Source organism: Hypanus sabinus (assembly GCF_030144855.1).
Source record: "Hypanus sabinus isolate sHypSab1 chromosome X1 unlocalized genomic scaffold, sHypSab1.hap1 SUPER_X1_unloc_22, whole genome shotgun sequence".
NCBI lineage: Eukaryota > Metazoa > Chordata > Chondrichthyes > Myliobatiformes > Dasyatidae > Hypanus > Hypanus sabinus.
In genome coordinates this window covers 112,179-130,396 of record NW_026778971.1, presented here as the reverse complement: position 1 = coordinate 130,396, position 18,218 = coordinate 112,179, and the positions used below count along the sequence as shown (strand labels likewise).

General features: G+C 45.0%; 1 protein-coding gene across 2 annotated transcripts in view; it reads left to right on the top strand.

Annotated features, from left to right (window-relative positions):
- LOC132385640 (receptor activity-modifying protein 2-like) overlaps nucleotides 1-15,916 on the top strand; it is a 147,565-nt gene extending 131,649 nt beyond the window's left edge. For both annotated transcript variants that reach the window (XM_059957826.1, XM_059957825.1), the window contains one exon: nucleotides 15,208-15,916. In XM_059957826.1, coding sequence (XP_059813809.1) covers nucleotides 15,208-15,472 — 265 coding nt within the window. In that variant the 3' untranslated portion in view covers nucleotides 15,473-15,916. The remainder of the gene's footprint in view (nucleotides 1-15,207) is intronic.
- Nucleotides 15,917-18,218: the final 2,302 nt, after the last annotated feature.

Genomic DNA, 18,218 nt, shown 5'->3' with positions numbered 1-18,218 from the left:
CAGGTTCAGGGTCAATCACTGTGTAACTGTACAGAGTCACTGTTTATTCAGAGAGAGGGTCACTGACTGTGTAACTGTACAGAGGCACTGTTTATTCAGGGTGAGGGTCAATCACTGTGTAACTGTACAGAGTCTTTATTCAGAGTGATGGTCACTCAATGTGTAACTGTATAGAGTCTCTGTTTATTCAGGGTGATGGTCACTCACTGTGTAACTGTACAGAGTCACTGTTTATTCAGGGTGAGGGTCAATCACTGTGCAATTGTACAGAGTCACTGTTTATTCAGAGAGGTTCACTGACTGTGTAACTGTACAGAGTCACTGTGTGTTCAGAGTGAGGGTCACTGACTGTGTAACTGTACAGAGTCGCTGTTTATTCAGGGTGAGGGTCACTCACTGTGTAACTGTACAGAGTCACTGTTTATTCAGTGTGAGGGTCACTCACTGTGTAACAGTACAGAGTCACTGTTTATTCAGAGAGACGGTCACTCACTGTGTAACTGTACAGAGTCACTGTTTATTCAGGGTCAGGTTCAATCACTGTGTAACTGTACAGAGTCACTGTTTATTCAGAGTGAGGGTCACTAACTGTGCAACTGTACAGAGGCACTGTTTATTCAGAGAGACTTTCACTGACTGTTTAATTGTACAGAATCACTGTTTATTCAGGGTGAGGGTCACTCACAGTGTAACTGTACAGAGTCACTGTTTATTCAGATTGAGGGTCACTCACTGTGTAACTGTACAGAGTCTCTGTTTATTCAGTGTGAGGGCCACTCACTGTGTAACTGTACAGAGTCACTGTTTATTCAGAGAGAGGGTCACTGACTGTGTAACTGTACAGAGGCACTGTTTATTCAGAGTGAGGGTCAATCACTGTGTAACTGTACAGAGTCACTGTTTATTCAGAGTGAGGGTCACTGACTGTGTAACTGTACAGAGACACTGTTTATACAGGGTGAGGATCAATCACTGTGTAACTGTACAGAGTCTTTATTCAGAGTGAGGGTCACTCACTGTGTAACTGCACAGCGTCTCTGTTTATTCAGGGTGAGGGTCACTAACTGTGCAACTGTACAGAGTCTCTGTTTATTCAGAGAGACTTTCACTGACTGTTTAACTGTACAGAATCACTGTTTATTCAGGGTGAGGGTCACTCACAGTGTAACTGTACAGAGTCTCTGTTTATTCAGTGTGAGGGTCACTCACTGTGTAACTGTACAGAGTCACTGTTTATTCAGAGTGTGGGTCACTAACTGTGCAACTGTACAGAGGCACTGTTTATTCAGAGAGACTTTCACTGACTGTTTAACTGTATAGAATCACTGTTTATTCAGGGTGAGGGTCACTCACAGTGTAACTGTACAGAGTCACTGCTTATTCAGGGTCAGGGTCAATCACTGTGTAACTGTACAGAGTCACTGTTTATTCAGAGAGAGGGTCACTGACTGTGTAACTGTACAGAGGCATTGTTTATTCAGAGTGAGGGTCAATCACTGTGTAACTGTACAGAGTCACTGTTTATTCAGGGTCAGGGTCAATCACTGTGTAACTGTACAGAGTCTTTATTCAGAGTGAGGGTCACTCAATGTGTAACTGTATAGAGTCACTGTTTATTCAGGGTGAGGGTCATTCACTGTGTAACTGTACAGACTCTTTATTCAGAGTGAGGGTCACTCACTGTGCAACTGTACAGCGTCTCTGTTTATTCAGGGTCAGGGTCAATCACTGTGTAACTGTACAGAGTCACTGTTTATTCAAAGTGAGGGTCACTGACTGTGTAACTGTATAGAGGCACTGTTTATTCAGAGTGAGGGTCAATCACTGTGTAACTGTACAGAGTCACTGTTTATTCAGGGTCAGGGTCAATCACTGTGTAACTGTACAGAGTCACTGTTTATTCAGAGAGAGTGTCACTGACTGTGTAACTGTACAGAGGCACTGTTTATTCAGGGTGAGGGTCAATCACTGTGTAACTGTACAGAGTCTTTATTCAGAGTGAGGGTCACTCAATGTGTAACTGTATAGAGTCTCTGTTTATTCAGGGTGATGGTCACTCACTGTGTAACTGTACTGAGTCACTGTTTATTCAGTGTGAGGGTCAATCACTGTGTAATTGTACAGAGTCACTGTTTATTCAGAGAGGTTCACTGACTGTGTAACTGTACAGAGTCACTGTGTGTTCAGAGTGAGGGTCACTGACTGTGTAACTGTACAGAGTCGCTGTTTATTCAGGGTGAGGGTCACTCACTGTGTAACTGTACAGAGTCACTGTTTATTCAGTGTGAGGGTCACTCACTGTGTAACTGTACAGAGTCACTGTTTATTCAGAGAGACCGTCACTCACTGTGTAACTGTACAGCGTCACTGTTTATTCAGAGTTAGGGTCACTAACTGTGCAACTGTACAGAGGCACTGTTTATTCAGAGAGACTTTCACTGACTGTTTAACTGTACAGAATCACTGTTTATTCAGGGTGAGGGTCACTCACAGTGTAACTGTACAGAGTCACTGTTTATTCAGATTGAGGGTCACTCACTGTGTAACTGTACAGAGTCTCTGTTTATTCAGTGTGAGGGTCACTCACTGTGTAACTGTACAGAGTCACTGTTTATTCAGAGTGAGGGTCACTAACTGTGCAACTGTACAGAGGCACTGTTTATTCAGAGAGACTTTCACTGACTGTTTAACTGTACAGAATCACTGTTTATTCAGGGTGAGGGTCACTCACAGTGTAACTGTACAGAGTCACTGCTTATTCAGGGTCAGGGTCAATCACTGTGTAACTGTACAGAGTCACTGTTTATTCAGAGAGAGGGTCACTGACTGTGTAACTGTACAGAGGCACTGTTTATTCAGAGTGAGGGTCAATCACTGTGTAACTGTACAGAGTCACTGTTTATTCAGGGTCAGGGTCAATCACTGTGTAACAGTACAGAGTCACTGTTTATTCAGAGAGAGGGTCACTGACTGTGTAACTGTACAGAGGCACTGTTTATTCAGGGTGAGGGTCAATCACTGTGTAACTGTACAGAGTCTTTATTCAGAGTGAGCGTCACTCAATGTGTAACTGTATAGAGTCTCTGTTTATTCAGGGTGATGGTCACTCACTGTGTAACTGTACAGAGTCACTGTTTATTCATGGTGAGGGTCAATCACTGTGTAATTGTACAGAGTCACTGTTTATTCAGAGAGGTTCACTGACTGTGTAACTGTACAGAGTCACTGTTTATTCAGAGTGAGGGTCACTAACTGTGCAACTGTACAGAGGCACTGTTTATTCAGAGAGACTTTCACTGACTGTTTAACTGTACAGAATCACTGTTTATTCAGGGTGAGGGTCACTCACAGTGTAACTGTACAGAGTCACTGTTTATTCAGATTGAGGGTCACTCACTGTGTAACTGTACAGAGTCTCTGTTTATTCAGTGTGAGGGTCACTCACTGTGTAACTGTACAGAGTCACTGTTTATTCAGAGTGAGGGTCACTAACTGTGCAACTGTACAGAGGCACTGTTTATTCAGGGTGAGGGTCACTCACTGTGTAACTGTACAGAGTCACTGTTTATTCAGTGTGAGGGTCACTCACTGTGTAACAGTACAGAGTCACTGTTTATTCAGAGAGACGGTCACTCACTGTGTAACTGTACAGAGTCACTGTTTATTCAGGGTCAGGTTCAATCACTGTGTAAATGTACAGAGTCACTGTTTATTCAGAGTGAGGGTCACTAACTGTGCAACTGTACAGAGGCACTGTTTATTCAGAGAGACTTTCACTGACTGTTTAATTGTACAGAATCACTGTTTATTCAGGGTGAGGGTCACTCACAGTGTAACTGTACAGAGTCACTGTTTATTCAGATTGAGAGTCACTCACTGTGTAACTGTACAGAGTCTCTGTTTATTCAGTGTGAGGGCCACTCACTGTGTAACTGTACAGAGTCACTGTTTATTCAGAGAGAGGGTCACTGACTGTGTAACTGTACAGAGGCACTGTTTATTCAGAGTGAGGGTCAATCACTGTGTAACTGTACAGAGTCACTGTTTATTCAGAGTGAGGGTCACTGACTGTGTAACTGTACAGAGGCACTGTTTATTCAGAGTGAGGGTCAATCACTGTGTAACTGTACAGAGTCACTGTTTATTCAGAGTGAGGGTCACTGACTGTGTAACTGTACAGAGACACTGTTTATTCAGAGTGAGGATCAATCACTGTGTAACTGTACAGAGTCTTTATTCAGAGTGAGGGTCACTCACTGTGTAACTGCACAGCGTCTCTGTTTATTCAGAGTGAGGGTCACTAACTGTGCAACTGTACAGAGGCACTGTTTATTCAGAGAGACTTTCACTGACTGTTTAACTGTACAGAATCACTGTTTATTCAGGGTGAGGGTCACTCACAGTGTAACTGTACAGAGTCTCTGTTTATTCAGTGTGAGGGTCACTCACTGTGTAACTGTACAGAGTCACTGTTTATTCAGAGTGTGGGTCACTAACTGTGCAACTGTACAGAGGCACTGTTTATTCAGAGAGACTTTCACTGACTGTTTAACTGTATAGAATCACTGTTTATTCAGGGTGAGGGTCACTCACAGTGTAACTGTACAGAGTCACTGCTTATTCAGGGTCAGGGTCAATCACTGTGTAACTGTACAGAGTCACTGTTTATTCAGAGAGAGGGTCACTGACTGTGTAACTGTACAGAGGCACTGTTTATTCACAGTGAGGGTCAATCACTGTGTAACTGTACAGAGTCACTGTTTATTCAGGGTCAGGGTCAATCACTGTGTAACTGTACAGAGTCTTTATTCAGAGTGAGGGTCACTCAATGTGTAACTGTATAGAGTCACTGTTTATTCAGGGTGAGGGTCATTCACTGTGTAACTGTACAGACTCTTTATTCAGAGTGAGGGTCACTCACTGTGCAACTGTACAGCGTCTCTGTTTATTCAGGGTCAGGGTCAATCACTGTGTAACTGTACAGAGTCACTGTTTATTCAAAGTGAGGGTCACTGACTGTGTAACTGTATAGAGGCACTGTTTATTCAGAGTGAGGGTCAATCACTGTGTAACTGTACAGAGTCACTGTTTATTCAGGGTCAGGGTCAATCACTGTGTAACTGTACAGAGTCACTGTTTATTCAGAGAGAGTGTCACTGACTGTGTAACTGTACAGAGGCACTGTTTATTCAGGGTGAGGGTCAATCACTGTGTAACTGTACAGAGTCTTTATTCAGAGTGAGGGTCACTCAATGTGTAACTGTATAGAGTCTCTGTTTATTCAGGGTGATGGTCACTCACTGTGTAACTGTACTGAGTCACTGTTTATTCAGTGTGAGGGTCAATCACTGTGTAATTGTACAGAGTCACTGTTTATTCAGAGAGGTTCACTGACTGTGTAACTGTACAGAGTCACTGTGTGTTCAGAGTGAGGGTCACTGACTGTGTAACTGTACAGAGTCGCTGTTTATTCAGGGTGAGGGTCACTCACTGTGTAACTGTACAGAGTCACTGTTTATTCAGTGTGAGGGTCACTCACTGTGTAACTGTACAGAGTCACTGTTTATTCAGAGAGACGGTCACTCACTGTGTAACTGTACAGAGTCACTGTTTATTCAGGGTCAGGTTCAATCACTGTGTAACTGTACAGCGTCACTGTTTATTCAGAGTTAGGGTCACTAACTGTGCAACTGTACAGAGGCACTGTTTATTCAGAGAGACTTTCACTGACTGTTTAACTGTACAGAATCACTGTTTATTCAGGGTGAGGGTCACTCACAGTGTAACTGTACAGAGTCACTGTTTATTCAGATTGAGGGTCACTCACTGTGTAACTGTACAGAGTCTCTGTTTATTCAGTGTGAGGGTCACTCACTGTGTAACTGTACAGAGTCACTGTTTATTCAGAGTGAGGGTCACTAACTGTGCAACTGTACAGAGGCACTGTTTATTCAGAGAGACTTTCACTGACTGTTTAACTGTACAGAATCACTGTTTATTCAGGGTGAGGGTCACTCACAGTGTAACTGTACAGAGTCACTGCTTTTTCAGGGTCAGGGTCAATCACTGTGTAACTGTACAGAGTCACTGTTTATTCAGAGAGAGGGTCACTGACTGTGTAACTGTACAGAGGCACTGTTTATTCAGAGTGAGGGTCAATCACTGTGTAACTGTACAGAGTCAGTGTTTATTCAGGGTCAGGGTCAATCACTGTGTAACTGTACAGAGTCACTGTTTATTCAGAGAGAGGGTCACTGACTGTGTAACTGTACAGAGGCACTGTTTATTCAGGGTGAGGGTCAATCACTGTGTAACTGTACAGAGTCTTTATTCAGGGTGATGGTCACTCACTGTGTAACTGTACAGAGTCACTGTTTATTCATGGTGAGGGTCAATCACTGTGTAATTGTACAGAGTCACTGTTTATTCAGAGAGGTTCACTGACTGTGTAACTGTACAGAGTCACTGTTTATTCAGAGTGAGGGTCACTAACTGTGCAACTGTACAGAGGCACTGTTTATTCAGAGAGACTTTCACTGACTGTTTAACTGTACAGAATCACTGTTTATTCAGGGTGAGGGTCACTCACAGTGTAACTGTACAGAGTCACTGTTTATTCAGATTGAGGGTCACTCACTGTGTAACTGTACAGAGTCTCTGTTTATTCAGTGTGAGGGTCACTGTGTAACTGTACAGAGTCACTGTTTATTCAGAGTGAGGGTCACTAACTGTGCAACTGTTCAGAGGCACTGTTTATTTAGGGTGAGGGTCACTCACTGTGTAACTGTACAGAGTCACTGTTTATTCAGTGTGAGGGTCACTCACTGTGTAACAGTACAGAGTCACTGTTTATTCAGAGAGACGGTCACTCACTGTGTAACTGTACAGAGTCACTGTTTATTCAGGGTCAGGTTCAATCACTGTGTAACTGTACAGAGTCACTGTTTATTCAGAGTGAGGGTCACTAACTGTGCAACTGTACAGAGGCACTGTTTATTCAGAGAGACTTTCACTGACTGTTTAATTGTACAGAATCACTGTTTATTCAGGGTGAGGGTCACTCACAGTGTAACTGTACAGAGTCACTGTTTATTCAGATTGAGGGTCACTCACTGTGTAACTGTACAGAGTCTCTGTTTATTCAGTGTGAGGGCCACTCACTGTGTAACTGTACAGAGTCACTGTTTATTCAGAGAGAGGGTCACTGACTGTGTAACTGTACAGAGGCACTGTTTATTCAGAGTGAGGGTCAATCACTGTGTAACTGTACAGAGTCACTGTTTATTCAGAGTGAGGGTCTCTGACTGTGTAACTGTACAGAGGCACTGTTTATACAGGGTGAGGATCAATCACTGTGTAACTGTACAGAGTCTTTATTCAGAGTGAGGGTCACTCACTGTGTAACTGCACAGCGTCTCTGTTTATTCAGGGTGAGGGTCACTAACTGTGCAACTGTACAGAGGCACTGTTTATTCAGAGAGACTTTCACTGACTGTTTAACTGTACAGAATCACTGTTTATTCAGGGTGAGGGTCACTCACAGTGTAACTGTACAGAGTCTCTGTTTATTCAGTGTGAGGGTCACTCACTGTGTAACTGTACAGAGTCACTGTTTATTCAGATTGAGGGTCACTCACTGTGTAACTGTACAGAGTCTCTGTTTATTCAGTGTGAGGGTCACTCACTGTGTAACTGTACAGAGTCACTGTTTATTCAGAGTGAGGGTCACTAACTGTGCAACTGTACAGAGGCACTGTTTATTCAGAGAGACTTTCACTGACTGTTTAACTGTACAGAATCACTGTTTATTCAGAGTGACGGTCACTCACTGTGTAACTGTACAGAGTCACTGTTTATTCAGGGTGAGGATCACTGACTGTGTAACCGTACAGAGTCACTGTTTATTCAGAGTGAGGGTCACTCACTGTGTAACTGTACAGAGTCACTGTTTATTCAGAGTGAGGGTCACTCACTGTGTAACTGTACAGAGTCACTGTTTATTCAGAGTGAGGGTCACTCACAGTGTAACTGTACAGAGGCACTGTTTATTCAGAGAGACTTTCACTGACTGTTTAACTGTACAGAATCACTGTTTATTCAGGGTGAGGGTCACTCACAGTGTAACTGTACAGAGTCTCTGTTTATTCAGTGTGAGGGTCACTCACTGTGTAACTGTACAGAGTCACTGTTTATTCAGATTGAGGGTCACTCACTGTGTAACTGTACAGAGTCTCTGTTTATTCAGTGTGAGGGTCACTCACTGTGTAACTGTACAGAGTCACTGTTTATTCAGAGTGAGGGTCACTAACTGTGCAACTGTACAGAGGCACTGTTTATTCAGAGAGACTTTCACTGACTGTTTAACTGTACAGAATCACTGTTTATTCAGAGTGACGGTCACTCACTGTGTAACTGTACAGAGTCACTGTTTATTCAGGGTGAGGATCACTGACTGTGTAACCGTACAGAGTCACTGTTTATTCAGAGTGAGGGTCACTCACTGTGTAACTGTACAGAGTCACTGTTTATTCAGAGAGAGGGTCACTGACTGTGTAACTGTACAGAGGCACTGTTTATTCAGAGTGAGGGTCAATCACTGTGTAACTGTACAGAGTCAGTGTTTATTCAGGGTCAGGGTCAATCACTGTGTAACTGTACAGAGTCACTGTTTATTCAGAGAGAGGGTCACTGACTGTGTAACTGTACAGAGGCACTGTTTATTCAGGGTGAGGGTCAATCACTGTGTAACTGTACAGAGTCTTTATTCAGGGTGATGGTCACTCACTGTGTAACTGTACAGAGTCACTGTTTATTCAGAGTGAGGGTCACTAACTGTGCAACTGTACAGAGGCACTGTTTATTCAGAGAGACTTTCACTGACTGTTTAACTGTACAGAATCACTGTTTATTCAGAGTGACGGTCACTCACTGTGTAACTGTACAGAGTCACTGTTTATTCAGGGTGAGGATCACTGACTGTGTAACCGTACAGAGTCACTGTTTATTCAGAGTGAGGGTCACTCACTGTGTAACTGTACAGAGTCACTGTTTATTCAGAGTGAGGGTCACTCACTGTGTAACTGTACAGAGTCACTGTTTATTCAGAGTGAGGGTCACTCACAGTGTAACTGTACAGAGGCACTGTTTATTCAGAGAGACTTTCACTGACTGTTTAACTGTACAGAATCACTGTTTATTCAGGGTGAGGGTCACTCACAGTGTAACTGTACAGAGTCTCTGTTTATTCAGTGTGAGGGTCACTCACTGTGTAACTGTACAGAGTCACTGTTTATTCAGATTGAGGGTCACTCACTGTGTAACTGTACAGAGTCTCTGTTTATTCAGTGTGAGGGTCACTCACTGTGTAACTGTACAGAGTCACTGTTTATTCAGAGTGAGGGTCACTAACTGTGCAACTGTACAGAGGCACTGTTTATTCAGAGAGACTTTCACTGACTGTTTAACTGTACAGAATCACTGTTTATTCAGAGTGACGGTCACTCACTGTGTAACTGTACAGAGTCACTGTTTATTCAGGGTGAGGATCACTGACTGTGTAACCGTACAGAGTCACTGTTTATTCAGAGTGAGGGTCACTCACTGTGTAACTGTACAGAGTCACTGTTTATTCAGAGAGAGGGTCACTGACTGTGTAACTGTACAGAGGCACTGTTTATTCAGAGTGAGGGTCAATCACTGTGTAACTGTACAGAGTCAGTGTTTATTCAGGGTCAGGGTCAATCACTGTGTAACTGTACAGAGTCACTGTTTATTCAGAGAGAGGGTCACTGACTGTGTAACTGTACAGAGGCACTGTTTATTCAGGGTGAGGGTCAATCACTGTGTAACTGTACAGAGTCTTTATTCAGGGTGATGGTCACTCACTGTGTAACTGTACAGAGTCACTGTTTATTCATGGTGAGGGTCAATCACTGTGTAATTGTACAGAGTCACTGTTTATTCAGAGAGGTTCACTGACTGTGTAACTGTACAGAGTCACTGTTTATTCAGAGTGAGGGTCACTAACTGTGCAACTGTACAGAGGCACTGTTTATTCAGAGAGACTTTCACTGACTGTTTAACTGTACAGAATCACTGTTTATTCAGGGTGAGGGTCACTCACAGTGTAACTGTACAGAGTCACTGTTTATTCAGATTGAGGGTCACTCACTGTGTAACTGTACAGAGTCTCTGTTTATTCAGTGTGAGGGTCACTCACTGTGTAACTGTACAGAGTCACTGTTTATTCAGAGTGAGGGTCACTAACTGTGCAACTGTTCAGAGGCACTGTTTATTTAGGGTGAGGGTCACTCACTGTGTAACTGTACAGAGTCACTGTTTATTCAGTGTGAGGGTCACTCACTGTGTAACAGTACAGAGTCACTGTTTATTCAGAGAGACGGTCACTCACTGTGTAACTGTACAGAGTCACTGTTTATTCAGGGTCAGGTTCAATCACTGTGTAACTGTACAGAGTCACTGTTTATTCAGAGTGAGGGTCACTAACTGTGCAACTGTACAGAGGCACTGTTTATTCAGAGAGACTTTCACTGACTGTTTAACTGTACAGAATCACTGTTTATTCAGGGTGAGGGTCACTCACAGTGTAACTGTACAGAGTCTCTGTTTATTCAGTGTGAGGGTCACTCACTGTGTAACTGTACAGAGTCACTGTTTATTCAGATTGAGGGTCACTCACTGTGTAACTGTACAGAGTCTCTGTTTATTCAGTGTGAGGGTCACTCACTGTGTAACTGTACAGAGTCACTGTTTATTCAGAGTGAGGGTCACTAACTGTGCAACTGTACAGAGGCACTGTTTATTCAGAGAGACTTTCACTGACTGTTTAACTGTACAGAATCACTGTTTATTCAGAGTGACGGTCACTCACTGTGTAACTGTACAGAGTCACTGTTTATTCAGGGTGAGGATCACTGACTGTGTAACCGTACAGAGTCACTGTTTATTCAGAGTGAGGGTCACTCACTGTGTAACTGTACAGAGTCACTGTTTATTCAGAGTGAGGGTCACTCACTGTGTAACTGTACAGAGTCACTGTTTATTCAGAGTGAGGGTCACTCACAGTGTAACTGTACAGAGGCACTGTTTATTCAGAGAGACTTTCACTGACTGTTTAACTGTACAGAATCACTGTTTATTCAGGGTGAGGGTCACTCACAGTGTAACTGTACAGAGTCTCTGTTTATTCAGTGTGAGGGTCACTCACTGTGTAACTGTACAGAGTCACTGTTTATTCAGATTGAGGGTCACTCACTGTGTAACTGTACAGAGTCTCTGTTTATTCAGTGTGAGGGTCACTCACTGTGTAACTGTACAGAGTCACTGTTTATTCAGAGTGAGGGTCACTAACTGTGCAACTGTACAGAGGCACTGTTTATTCAGAGAGACTTTCACTGACTGTTTAACTGTACAGAATCACTGTTTATTCAGAGTGACGGTCACTCACTGTGTAACTGTACAGAGTCACTGTTTATTCAGGGTGAGGATCACTGACTGTGTAACCGTACAGAGTCACTGTTTATTCAGAGTGAGGGTCACTCACTGTGTAACTGTACAGAGTCACTGTTTATTCAGAGAGAGGGTCACTGACTGTGTAACTGTACAGAGGCACTGTTTATTCAGAGTGAGGGTCAATCACTGTGTAACTGTACAGAGTCAGTGTTTATTCAGGGTCAGGGTCAATCACTGTGTAACTGTACAGAGTCACTGTTTATTCAGAGAGAGGGTCACTGACTGTGTAACTGTACAGAGGCACTGTTTATTCAGGGTGAGGGTCAATCACTGTGTAACTGTACAGAGTCTTTATTCAGGGTGATGGTCACTCACTGTGTAACTGTACAGAGTCACTGTTTATTCAGAGTGAGGGTCACTAACTGTGCAACTGTACAGAGGCACTGTTTATTCAGAGAGACTTTCACTGACTGTTTAACTGTACAGAATCACTGTTTATTCAGAGTGACGGTCACTCACTGTGTAACTGTACAGAGTCACTGTTTATTCAGGGTGAGGATCACTGACTGTGTAACCGTACAGAGTCACTGTTTATTCAGAGTGAGGGTCACTCACTGTGTAACTGTACAGAGTCACTGTTTATTCAGAGTGAGGGTCACTCACTGTGTAACTGTACAGAGTCACTGTTTATTCAGAGTGAGGGTCACTCACAGTGTAACTGTACAGAGGCACTGTTTATTCAGAGAGACTTTCACTGACTGTTTAACTGTACAGAATCACTGTTTATTCAGGGTGAGGGTCACTCACAGTGTAACTGTACAGAGTCTCTGTTTATTCAGTGTGAGGGTCACTCACTGTGTAACTGTACAGAGTCACTGTTTATTCAGATTGAGGGTCACTCACTGTGTAACTGTACAGAGTCTCTGTTTATTCAGTGTGAGGGTCACTCACTGTGTAACTGTACAGAGTCACTGTTTATTCAGAGTGAGGGTCACTAACTGTGCAACTGTACAGAGGCACTGTTTATTCAGAGAGACTTTCACTGACTGTTTAACTGTACAGAATCACTGTTTATTCAGAGTGACGGTCACTCACTGTGTAACTGTACAGAGTCACTGTTTATTCAGGGTGAGGATCACTGACTGTGTAACCGTACAGAGTCACTGTTTATTCAGAGTGAGGGTCACTCACTGTGTAACTGTACAGAGTCACTGTTTATTCAGAGAGAGGGTCACTGACTGTGTAACTGTACAGAGGCACTGTTTATTCAGAGTGAGGGTCAATCACTGTGTAACTGTACAGAGTCAGTGTTTATTCAGGGTCAGGGTCAATCACTGTGTAACTGTACAGAGTCACTGTTTATTCAGAGAGAGGGTCACTGACTGTGTAACTGTACAGAGGCACTGTTTATTCAGGGTGAGGGTCAATCACTGTGTAACTGTACAGAGTCTTTATTCAGGGTGATGGTCACTCACTGTGTAACTGTACAGAGTCACTGTTTATTCATGGTGAGGGTCAATCACTGTGTAATTGTACAGAGTCACTGTTTATTCAGAGAGGTTCACTGACTGTGTAACTGTACAGAGTCACTGTTTATTCAGAGTGAGGGTCACTAACTGTGCAACTGTACAGAGGCACTGTTTATTCAGAGAGACTTTCACTGACTGTTTAACTGTACAGAATCACTGTTTATTCAGGGTGAGGGTCACTCACAGTGTAACTGTACAGAGTCACTGTTTATTCAGATTGAGGGTCACTCACTGTGTAACTGTACAGAGTCTCTGTTTATTCAGTGTGAGGGTCACTCACTGTGTAACTGTACAGAGTCACTGTTTATTCAGAGTGAGGGTCACTAACTGTGCAACTGTTCAGAGGCACTGTTTATTTAGGGTGAGGGTCACTCACTGTGTAACTGTACAGAGTCACTGTTTATTCAGTGTGAGGGTCACTCACTGTGTAACAGTACAGAGTCACTGTTTATTCAGAGAGACGGTCACTCACTGTGTAACTGTACAGAGTCACTGTTTATTCAGGGTCAGGTTCAATCACTGTGTAACTGTACAGAGTCACTGTTTATTCAGAGTGAGGGTCACTAACTGTGCAACTGTACAGAGGCACTGTTTATTCAGAGAGACTTTCACTGACTGTTTAATTGTACAGAATCACTGTTTATTCAGGGTGAGGGTCACTCACAGTGTAACTGTACAGAGTCACTGTTTATTTAGATTGAGGGTCACTCACTGTGTAACTGTACAGAGTCTCTGTTTATTCAGTGTGAGGGCCACTCACTGTGTAACTGTACAGAGTCACTGTTTATTCAGAGAGAGGGTCACTGACTGTGTAACTGTACAGAGGCACTGTTTATTCAGAGTGAGGGTCAATCACTGTGTAACTGTACAGAGTCACTGTTTATTCAGAGTGAGGGTCACTGACTGTGTAACTGTACAGAGACACTGTTTATACAGGGTGAGGATCAATCACTGTGTAACTGTACAGAGTCTTTATTCAGAGTGAGGGTCACTCACTGTGTAACTGTACAGCGTCTCTGTTTATTCAGATTGAGGGTCACTCACTGTGTAACTGTACAGAGTCTCTGTTTATTCAGTGTGAGGGTCACTCACTGTGTAACTGTACAGAGTCACTGTTTATTCAGAGTGAGGGTCACTAACTGTGCAACTGTACAGAGGCACTGTTTATTCAGAGAGACTTTCACTGACTGTTTAACTGTACAGAATCACTGTTTATTCAGAGTGACGGTCACTCACTGTGTAACTGTACAGAGTCACTGTTTATTCAGGGTGAGGATCACTGACTGTGTAACCGTACAGAGTCACTGTTTATTCAGAGTGAGGGTCACTCACTGTGTAACTGTACAGAGTCACTGTTTATTCAGAGTGAGGGTCACTCACTGTGTAACTGTACAGAGTCACTGTTTATTCAGAGTGAGGGTCACTCACAGTGTAACTGTACAGAGGCACTGTTTATTCAGAGAGACTTTCACTGACTGTTTAACTGTACAGAATCACTGTTTATTCAGGGTGAGGGTCACTCACAGTGTAACTGTACAGAGTCTCTGTTTATTCAGTGTGAGGGTCACTCACTGTGTAACTGTACAGAGTCACTGTTTATTCAGATTGAGGGTCACTCACTGTGTAACTGTACAGAGTCTCTGTTTATTCAGTGTGAGGGTCACTCACTGTGTAACTGTACAGAGTCACTGTTTATTCAGAGTGAGGGTCACTAACTGTGCAACTGTACAGAGGCACTGTTTATTCAGAGAGACTTTCACTGACTGTTTAACTGTACAGAATCACTGTTTATTCAGAGTGACGGTCACTCACTGTGTAACTGTACAGAGTCACTGTTTATTCAGGGTGAGGATCACTGACTGTGTAACCGTACAGAGTCACTGTTTATTCAGAGTGAGGGTCACTCACTGTGTAACTGTACAGAGTCACTGTTTATTCAGAGTGAGGGTCACTCACTGTGTAACTGTACAGAGTCACTGTTTATTCAGAGTGAGGGTCACTCACAGTGTAACTGTACAGAGTCACTGTTTATTCAGAGTGAGGGTCACTCACTGTGTAACTGTACAGAGTCACTGTTTATTCAGAGTGAGGGTCACTCACTGTGTAACTGTACAGAGTCTCTGTTTATTCAGGGTGAGGGTCAGTGTGTGTCTGTAGAGTCTCTATTTAATCTAGTGTTCCATTCACCTCTTCTCTTTCCCCACAGACCCTACAGTGACCTGACCCACTGCACCGAGCGATTGTTGGAACATATCGGCCTTTACTGGCCGAATGAATTTGGCGAGTCGATGTTCGTCGAGGTCCATCACTATTTCTTCCATTCCTGCCTGAGGGAGTTTGCGCCGCTGCTGTCTGACCCTCCGTACGTCACCGTGCTGGGTCTGACCCTGGCGCCCATCGGGATCATTCCCATCATCGTCACCCTGGTTGTCTGGTGCAGCAAGATCAATGAGAGCCACGTCAAGAAATAGGACCCCCCCCCCATCCTTCACCTTCGCAGAACATTGATCCTCTTGTCCCTCAACGTTTGCCCCCCCACCCTTCACAGAATATTGATCCTCTCGTCCCACAACGTTTGCCCTCCCCCACCCTTCACAGAACATTGGTCCTCTTGCCCCACAACGTTTGCCCCCCCACCCTTCACAGAATATTGATCCTCTCGTTCCACGTTTGCCCCCCCACCCTTCACAGAATATTGATCCTCTCGTCCCACAACGTTTGCCCCCCCCACCCTTCACAGAATATTGATCCTCTCGTCCCACAACGTTTGCCCCCCCCACCCTTCACAGAATATTGATCCTCTCGTTCCACAACGTTTGCCCCCCCCCACCCTTCACAGAATATTGATCCTCTCGTCCCACAACGTTTGCCCCCCCCCACCCCACCCTTTGCTTTGAGTTAACCTTCCACCTGCCTGTCTCAGGGTCTCTTAAATGTCCCTAATCTGTCTGCCTGCACCTCTACCCCCGGCAGGGCGTTCCACACACCCACTAGTCTGTGTAAAGTGATGCCCCCTCCCAACCCGGGACAAAATCTCTGACTGTCCACACTCGATCTGCGCCTCTTATCATCTTGGATACCTCTATCAAGTCTCCTCTCATCCTCCATCGCTCCCGAGAGAAAAGCCCCAGCTCACTCAACCTCTGCTCATGAGACACCCTCTCTAATCCAGTCAGCATCCTGGTGAATCTCCTCTGCACCCTCTCTAATCCAGGCAGCATCCTGGTGAATCTCCTCTGCACCTTCTCTAATCCAGGCAGCATCCTGGTGAATCTCCTCTGCACCCTCTCTAATCCAGGCAGCATCCTGGTGAATCTCCTTTGCACCCTCTCTAATCCAGGCAGCATCCTGGTGAATCTCCTCTGCACCCCCTCTAATCCGGGCAGCATCCTGGTGAATCTCCTCTGCACCCTCTCTAATCCAGGCAGCGTCCTGGTGAATCTCCTCTGCACCCTCTCTAATACATGCAGCATCCTGGTGAGTCTCCTCTGCACCCTCTCTAATCCAGGCAGCATCCTGGTGAATCTCCTCTGCACCCTCTCTAATCCAGGCAGCATCCTGGTGAGTCTCCTCTGCACCCTCTCTAATCCAGGCAGCATCCTGGTGAATCTCCTCTGCACCCTCTCTAATCCAGGCAGCATCCTGGTGAATCTCCTCTGCACCCCCTCTAATCCAGGCAGCATCCTGGTGAATCTCCTCTGCACCCTCTCTAATCCAGGCAGCATCCTGGTGAATCTCCTCTGCACCCTCCGTAATCCAGACAGCATCCTGGTGAATCTCCTCTGCACCCTCTCTAATCCAGACAGCATCCTGGTGAATCTCCTCTGCACCCTCTCTAATCCGGGCAGCATCCTGGTGAATCTCCTCTGCACCCCCTCTAATCCAGGCAGCATCCTGGTGAATCTCCTCTGCACCCTCTCTAATCCAGACAGCATCCTGGTGAATCTCCTCTGCACCCTCCGTAATCCAGACAGCATCCTGGTGAATCTCCTCTGCACCCTCTCTAATCCGGGCAGCATCCTGGTGAATCTCCTCTGCATCCTCTCTAATCCAGGCAGCATCCTGGTAAATCTCCTCTGCACAGTCTCTAATCCAGGCAGCATCCTGGTAAATCTCCTCTGCACCCTCTCTAATCCAGACAGCATCCTGGTGAATCTCCTCTGCACCCTCTCTAATCCAGGCAGCATCCTGGTAAATCTCCTCTGCACCCTCTCTAATCCAGGCAGCATCCTGGTGAATCTCCTCTGCACAGTCTCTAATCCAGGCAGCATCCTGGTGAATCTCCTCTGCACCCTCTCTAATCCAGACAGCATCCTGGTGAATCTCCTCTGCACCCTCTCTAATCCAGGCAGCATCCTGGTGAATCTCCTCTGCACCCTCTCTAATCCAGGCAGCATCCTGGTGAATCTCCTCTGCACCCTCTCTAATCCAGGCAGCATCCTGGTGAATCTCCTCTGCACCCTCTCTAATCCAGGCAGCATCCTGGTGAATCTCCTCTGCACCCTCTCTAATCCAGGCAGCATCCTGGTGAATCTCCTCTGCACCCTCTCTAATCCAGGCAGCATCCTGGTGAATCTCCTCTGCACCCTCTCTAATCCAGGCAGCATCCTGGTAAATCTCCTCTGCACCCTCTCTAATCCAGGCAGCATCCTGGTAAATCTCCTCTGCACCCTCTCTAATCCAGGCGGCATCCTGGTGAATCTCCTCTGCACCCTCTCTAATCCAGGCAGCATCCTGGTGAATCTCCTCTGCACCCTCGCTAATCCAGGCATCGTCCTGGTGAATCTCCTCTGCACCCTCTCTAATCCAGGCAGCATCCTGGTGAATCTCCTCTGCACCCTCTCTAATCCAGGCAGCATCCTGGTGAATCTCCTCTGCACCCTCTCTAATCCAGACAGCGTCCTGGTGAATCTCCTCTGCACCCTCTCTAATCCAGGCAGCATCCTGGTCAATCACCTCTGCACCCTCTCTAATCCAGGCAGCATCCTGGGGAATCTCCTCTGCACCCTCTCTAATCCAGGCAGCATCCTGGTGAATCTCCTCTGCACCCTCTCTAATCCAGGCAGCATCCTGGTGAATCTCCTCTGCACCCTCGCTAATCCAGGCAGCGTCCTGGTGAATCTCCTCTGCACCCTCTCTAATCCAGACAGCGTCCTGGTGAATCTCCTCTGCACCCTCTTTAATCCAGGCAGCATCCTGGTCAATCACCTCTGCACC